This window comes from Anser anser, assembly GCF_964211835.1.
Source record: "Anser anser genome assembly, chromosome: 3".
NCBI classification, from domain to species: Eukaryota; Metazoa; Chordata; class Aves; order Anseriformes; family Anatidae; genus Anser; species Anser anser.
The window spans coordinates 120,111,127-120,119,233 of NC_139722.1; the positions used below are offsets into that span (position 1 = coordinate 120,111,127).

Genomic DNA, 8,107 nt, shown 5'->3' on the forward strand with positions numbered 1-8,107 from the left:
GGGTATATCTGATATTCACTTCTGTATCACGTTTGTTTAACCAGTCCAATATAATCACAGAAACACACTAACATGAAGCATCAGAGCATTTCGTGATTTATCTGTGGTCATGCTGTGCTTGCACAGTTGCGTAGAGCCAAGGATTCTGATGGCTAGTTCCTATTTCTACCTAAATAGCCACCTATATGCGCGCAGAATATTTATCCAAGAGTTTCATAATTACACATTGTTCAGCATAAGCCATCAGGGACTCTCCCTATGCAGAATTATATTTATATTCATGATGTATGTGAGTGAACTGGGCAGAAAACTTTGAATCTCACCTCTGGGTTCTGCAGAAACTGTAAATGGACTGCATATGATTTTACACCAAAGCATAGAAGGAGGACCCACTTCAGCTGGCTCAGCAGCAAGTGATTTGTATGGCACTGGTTGAAAGAGCTGCTGGCTCCCATCGCCACAGACAGTGGTTTCTCACAGCAGTGACATCCCGTGCCGTGGTGTGATGGAAGGGCGGGTGCTGCGAGGTGGGCAGCGTGAGGGTATGGCTGAGCTGACACTAGAGGGCAAGGCAGATGCAAACACCTTGGCCCCGCGGAGACCCTGGGCTCTGTCTTCCACCTGCGGACCCGTGGACTTATGTAGCCCTGTGCTGAGTCAGTCCCAGCCCTCGGAACAGGCTCTGCATGCTGGTGTGCTTCATGCTTGCCTCAGATTCAGCCCCAGCATATTTAGAGTAACAGGTTTCGTTTTCTTTCTCCTGGTCATATATGTCCAGGTTTAAACATCTTTTCCCCATAAGGCAGAAAGTTCTGCTGCAAAGGTTTTAGGCACAGCATGGGTTATTATTTTGCACGGTATTTTTCCTAGCCTTTGTTCCAAGGTCTGATTCAGCAGAGGTAGCAGAAGGAATCACTCAGCCTCTGCATATCTCTGGGCTCAGTAATCCACATATGGTTTACAACAAGCTAACCCTACAGTATAACACAGCCCCTTTGCAAGGCAGCATCTCATTTGCCTTTGCCATGTAGAGGGTTTCCCCGTGACTAGGGGCGATGCTGATGGACACTCCCGTCTGTTTTGAATCCCCCAGGTTACCATTGAAGTGGTGGATGGCCCTGACACTGAGACAGACAAGGACCTGCAGAAAGAGAGCAGCAAGCCTAGCTGGCCAGTCCCATCACCCGACTGGAGAAACTGGTGGCAGAGGTCCTCCACCTTGACTCGCATGAGCAGTGGTGACCAGGACTACAAGTACGACAGCACTACTGAGGACAGCAACTTCCTAAACCCTCTCGGTGGGTGGGATAGTCATGCACCCAGTCACCGAACGTTTGAGTCCAAGGAGCAGACAGAGTATGGTAAGTTTGCGTTCCAGGCCTCTTATGGGCATCTTGGGATTGTAAAATGAGTTTGGGGGAAATGAAAATGGTGAGGCATTGCTGAAAGCAGGCCAAACAAAATAGAATTTTTCAACATGTGGCTTTTGTTCATCAGCTTTTAAATACAAATCTGTGCAGATGCACAAGCTGTACTGTGGTAGCTACATTCCACTAGTAAGTCTATAATCTTGAAAATCATACCAGTTATCCCATAAGAGGACCTTTTTTTAGTCCTAAGTGTACTTTTTTAAAAAGCAAAGGAAACAAGGTTTCATATTTATTTTTAGAGTAAGGATAAGTGCAAATTTAGAATCATGCAGTGGTTTGGGAACTAAAATATAATCATTGGATAAATAAGTAAGATCTAAAACGTGGTAGTGTTTGGTGGATACACAAATAAGAAGAATTATGTTGGTGCATGTGTGGGGAGTGGCATATGCAGCAGGAACATTGTGTATTTGTGTGTGTAATTCTCTTCCAGATGTGTCATGGTGAAAACAATTGTTTTCAGCTTGTTGCATGAAACGGTTGCAGAAACTAGAAACAGAGAGGAGCTACATTTATTCACTGCCCCATTGGGGTGTAGCTATCCACAGGAAAAGGCTCAAGGGAGATGAATTAATATGCGTACCCCAGGAGCCACAGGTAGCTTACAGCCTCTTAGATTTTGGTTTTTATGCAAATAAATAAATAAATAAATAAATAAAATTAGTTAGAGCAGGGTTTCAAAGCCACGGTATTTTTACCCTGGCACTTGTGTTGCATCACCTAGATATTGCAGAGTGGCTGTCTTGCATTGTTTCAGTCTTATTTTTCCCTGCTTAAGTCCAAGAGCCTTAACATTAGAGATGGCCTTTCCATGGAATGTTGTATTTAAATGTATACATATGTATTAAATTTTGTGGCCAGAAGATTGAAGTCTATCCCTTCTTTTTGCACCTGCATTTAGTCATGGGCACACTTTGTTGCCAAGAATTCATGTATTAGGTAGTTATTCATTTAGGCAAAATAAAATTTCTTTCACAAATAATTGTAGTAGAATTAAAATAATAAGAATTACAAATACAAAAATAGGGAGAGCAGGTTGAGATCCAGCTGAAAATCCAACTCTGTATATTTAATATTAGATACTGTGTGTTTCATGGTGCAGTATATACACTATGTAGGCAGGCCTGAAAATCATCCTCGAGCTCTCTGCCATACACCAGTGCACCCCGCTAATTGCAAGAGACTCCCGGCCTTATGACTAGTGTGAAATGTTGCATGCCATTGGCTTTGCCAGGAGGATGCAGCAGCAGATCCTGTCCGCTTTGATGGCTAGTTCCAGCCAGCAGACTGTTCGCACATTTTACCTGCCTATCACCCTCACCTCACCCCTGCCAAAAAGCACCCTGCGGTGCTCTGCCTGCCCACCCTGGCCTCCCGGGCTGGGCTCTTTGACAAGCATCACACCTGTTCACCCTCGCTCTTCCTCGCCAGCCACACGGAAAAAAGATTCAGTCAGAAAAGGGCTGGAAAGGAGAGCAGGGCTAGTAAGGGAGGGCAGATTGCATTTTCCTGAGAGGTCGTATGCCTCTTCAGACTTCTGCAGTGCCCTTCTGTTGGCAAAGCCCAGAATCATGGCTCTTTGCACAACGATTGTACTGCAGGGACCATAATTCCACCCACACCTGACCAGTGGACACCTGGTCCAAGTATGCTGACGTAGCAATCAGCAGCGGTGTAAGAAAAGGAGGAGAAACACATAAGGTCCCTGCCACAAGGAACTCGCATCTAGGCAGCTCGCTACGAGTGAGATATATAACCTTCCCATACTCCCGGCAATAAATGTTTAATAGCACCCCACAGAGTTGTCGTCAGTCATTACATATGGTACAAATCAAGTTACGTGTTCTACTAACCAGCTCAGGAAGCCCACAGACAGCATGGCAGTGAGGGGGGAGCAGGAACTGCGTGTAGTACGGGGGGCTGTGCAGGCAGGGATCTGTCCCGTTATCGTGCCTGTGCATACACGGTCAGCCTATAGCTATGGAGAGAGACAGACCTCAGCTGGGGCGGCTGAAAGTCAGGAGGCTGATGGGAATGAAAGTGAATCAGGATTGGTCCATGGGCTGCATTTGGTGCAAGGTAGGGTGTGCAGCCGTTAGCTCAGCAAACAAACGGGTCTAGCTCTAAGGTGTTTAGATACTCACAGTGCCACCGAGCCTCAGCAGTACAGACTTGGTATTGTTTGTCTTGGCTGTCTACCAGAAGAGAATGAAGTCATGTTTCCTTATCAGAAGGCTTGTCCTAGTAAAGAATCAGATTCGATGTTATTTAAAAATTTGGATGAATCATTACAAATTGTATGTTTTGATGGGTGCGAGGTGAATATGCAGACCCCTATATTCATGGCAGTATTCCTGAATATCTGTTTCCTGTTTAAGGGACTGAAGAACAAAATTTGCAATTTTCACACATGACCCTCAGCCTCCAACAGTCCGACATTCATTCTGTCCTAAAAATTAATAAAGTAAGCATTGTTGTGCTATTTCTGTGTGTTTTGAAGCAAAGAAAAAGAAAACTTAATTCATCCTGTGCCTGATTAGTCTGTGGTCAGAAAACATATTCCTATATACAGGGAAATGATGTGAATAGATGTGTACTGTTAGTTCATGACCCAGCTTTGCAGCTGAGGATTCTCAGCTGCCAAAAGGTCAAAAGAGAAAGGAAATATTTTTTCAAATAATGCTGCATGCATTTCCCCGAGGAGCGTCAAGTGTGAAAACCGTTTAAACAGCAGGCTTACGCCTGGCATTCAGCCCAAGCTTCAGGTAGAGACATCTGGATTCCATTCTTGTTTTGCCTTCTTAATAAAAAACACTACACAGTAGTTTGGGGTAGTAGGAGTTTTGTTTCTTCATTTCCTTCCTCATCTTTGTTCTTGCGCAGATTACATTGATGGTGAGGGAGACTGGAGCCCGTGGTCCCTTTGTAGCGTCACCTGTGGGAGCGGCAATCAGAAGCGGACGAGGTCCTGTGGGTACGCCTGTACCGCCACAGAGTCACGGACCTGCGACAGGCCAAACTGCCCAGGTTTGGTTACACCCTCTCAGACTGCTAGCGGAAGGGGAGTGGGAACGGGGGGCAATGGAGGGGGAGACAGGCCCTATTGAACGCTAAGCCAAGGTCCCATTTGCTTCTTCGCTAGGTAGGAGTTTTTTTGGGAAGAGGCAAGCTGGTTTTCAAGGGCATTTGTGAAATGAAATGGCAGGTTCTTTGCTAGTAATAATGTACTGCTAGTTGCAGTCTACTATCCCCTGGGACTTAAAAGACGAATACAGGGTTTTTTAGATTATGGCAGGCATTTTTGTTCACAGTACGTTTTGTATTCCAAAGGGTGTAATCTACTCTCATGAAACAAATTTGTATTAACTTTAGAGTTTCAAAACAGTCATGCTAACTGTTGCCTCAGTGAGCTCATATTTTGCTGGGCAGTGAATAGATGTGCCTGTGTGGTGAACAAATAGCTCCCCCCAGTTATATGGCTTTTAAGTTTTGTGCCTAACATATATATAGTTACTGTAAGACTCCACATATATTAATATGAAAAAAATACTTTAAATACCTGGTTGTGTTTGACCTAAGAGATTGTGTTTTTATTGGGCTACAAAACCTCCTGTCCTAGAAAGTCAACATTTATGTTAAGGCGGAAATGTCATCTCTCTTGCCATGTTGCTTGGTCAGTTGTAGAGAATTATAAACAGCGAGTTTGGTCCTGCAACAGCTGTGCACAATGAGACAAGGGAAAGTGTAATTTTGGCTTGAATGCATTCAGACAGTATGTCCAAGACAAGGAGCCTTTCCTTAGCTCCTACCCAACGGCTGGCACAGACATTTAAATGGCAGTAATGGAGGTGTCCTTACCACCATACAGCTTTTGCTTTGCTGAAAGCAGGGCTGAGCACTCAAACCTACAGCATAAAAGTTTAAAGCTGCTATGGGAAACTTGTCTCATGATGTTCTTAAAATGATACTTCAGGCAAGTTTGCAGTGCAGTGATGCAGTAGATGCCACAATGCATGGGCTATATGCAGTTTCATTACTTCCCACAATAAAAGAGAAGTAAAACACATGCCATGGTGATATACATTTCACTGAGCTTACTTAATGATATAAAACGGCAAAAATTCTTAAACTGGAGGTCATTTTTTATGGGAAGTGAAATATCAGCAGTGCTGGAGAAAAGAGGTAGGAACCTTAGTAAGGCAGCTGGAGAGAAGTTTCACTCACAGATAGATGTGTGCATTCACTGCAAGATAGTGACTGCTAGTTCAGCAGAAAAATACTGCTGGATTTTCTCATACATCCTGAAACTTCAATAATAAGGGGTTAAATCCGAAAGAAAGCATGTAGTTCCCCAGCTATATTCTCCAGTATTTATTATCAGCTAGCATCAAACAGTGGCAAACTTGAAAGAACATATTATGTCATATAACAGACCCCCAACGATCAGCAAGCAAAATATATTCACTCTTTGAGGCTGTGCTGACATTTTTAAAATGACAAGGGCAAAGCTCAGCTTCTACTGTTTATAATTCCAGCAGTGAATTACTGCCTTGTAATGGATTCTTGGGTATCTATTATTCTGCATCTACTGCTGGAGTTAAGGCAAAACCGTATGATAATTTTATTGAAAAGCTGCCTGAGGCTGTTTTGAAGCTTTGCAAGCCACTATTATGCCCTGGTTCAGGGGATCAGGAGAAAGTTCATTGGAGACAAGATGGATGGTGAACAGACTTCATTATTAACCATATAGTTATCATGTATTAAAGATCTTTCTGCTCTCTGTAGAGGTTTTTAAGTCAAGGGTGAAAAAAAAAAAAAAAAAAAAAAGAATATCATTCACATACTTCTTTGAAGACATACTTTTTTTAAGGCTACACAGCACAGACTGACAGACTGGGTGACATGAGGTTGGCAGGCAGGCCAAACTAAAACAGCAGTGAAAGGATGCATACTTTGGAAGGATCCTTTAATATATTTTCGGGTTAAGTTATGTTTCTCTCTACTGAGAGCGGATACTTAGCTGGAGATTGCTGGAAGATCCTTATATTTTAAGATCCTATTATATTATTTTATTGCGATAGCTGGTGGGGAGTGGGGTTGATTGGCGAGGTTATTTATCTCTCAGCTACTCACACCTTTCAACTCCCTAGCACTGGGAGAGATTGACAAGTGCCATTCTTCTTGAAATAGCATCTTTCTTCCTTTGTACTTCCTGAAAAATATTTGCCCACACATAGATATAAATTTATTCACCTGTCAACAGACATGTTGCTCTATTTTAGGAAATAAATGGTGTCTCCTCTAGACATCATATTCTAGCCAATGCTTTATAGTTTCCATTAGGACACACGGATTTTTTTGTCAGTGACTTGTATTACATGCTCTCAAGACTATGCTGGTCACATAAAGCTGACCAAGAGACTGTTTGTGAAGTCTGTGCAGATGTCCTACCTGAATTACTGGGAGATGCTGGCAAGCCTTGGGTCTAAAAGAGGAAGAAAGAAATTTGTTTTCCCACCTCTATTTCTGCACCGGGTTCATAACTAAACAGTTTGTTGCTTAAATATAATCTAAATTCTAGAATTTGAAAACTTTTTACCTCAGGGCTAAGCTAATGCTTTAAAGGAGAGGTTAGCTTCATAACACCACAGATTGCTTGGTCATTATACTTTTAAATGAACACCCCCCTCCTCAAGCAACATCTTCAGATTACGTCCCTGCCAAACAAAAGCAACTTGCAGAACGAGGAGAGGACAGGGTGGCAGGGAGACGGTTGATTTTGTTTTGTTTTAATAGGAAAACACCATCACCATTAACATGTTTGTCTTAGGGATAGAAGATACCTTCCGGACAGCTGCCACAGAAGTGAGCTTACTGGCTGGAAGTGAAGACTTCAATGCCACCAAACTGTTTGAAGTTGGTAAGCAGCCTAGTCAATCTTTCAGTAATAGATAAGAAACTTACTTAGATTTTCCTTTTTTGACTCTCGCTGTGGGACTAAGGTTTTAAGTTTATCGTTAAACGTGTCAGTAAAAATTGTCATTTATTATCTTGCTTAAGTTTATGACCCAGACCTTAGCTCATTTCCATCATTGAATCTTTCTCTTCTTAACTCTTAACAAATTTCTGTGACTCTTTTTGTTGTAAAATAGTGAGTCTCTTTCCTAGTTCTGAAAAGTGCAGTAAGTCTCAACCCTAATGGAGGGAGAAAATCAAACACTGTTTAGCATTTTGCTGAAATAACCTTGAATGGAAGATACTATAAAAGTGTTTTAGATAGTGCTGTCACATTAAAATAAATGGGGATAGCCAAAACAATTTTGTAGGGCATGATCTATCTAAAACTTATCCCAATCTCTAAAACATTCCTTCCAATGAAGCCATAGTGTGGCCACTCTTAAACACTGTATGCTGGACTAATTGGATAAACAATGTACTCCAGCACCTCCTTCCTATGGTGGTAGAGCACTACGTTTAATGACAGCTGGGATACAACTCTTAAAACAACAAAAAGAAGAAGTACAGATTACTAAGTAAATATTTTGCAAGAATGTTTGCTCAAAGAGCTTTAGGTCCCAATCTTTGCCTTACTCCAGAGTCCTGTTAAGTAAGTGTGGAGCAAGATGTGCAAGGCTTTTTAAAGCCCATAGCACGATACAGACACCTTAAACAACATT

The 8,107-nt window shown here is 42.4% G+C and overlaps 1 protein-coding gene across 2 annotated transcripts in view; it reads left to right on the top strand.

Moving 5' to 3' along the window:
* ISM1 (isthmin 1) overlaps positions 1 to 8,107 on the top strand; it is a 43,755-nt gene that overhangs the window by 31,442 nt on the left and 4,206 nt on the right. For both annotated transcript variants that reach the window (XM_083828896.1, XM_083828897.1), the window contains 3 exons: positions 1,094 to 1,361; positions 4,314 to 4,457; positions 7,261 to 7,350. In XM_083828896.1, coding sequence (XP_083685022.1) covers positions 1,094 to 1,361; positions 4,314 to 4,457; positions 7,261 to 7,350 — 502 coding nt within the window. The remainder of the gene's footprint in view (positions 1 to 1,093; positions 1,362 to 4,313; positions 4,458 to 7,260; positions 7,351 to 8,107) is intronic.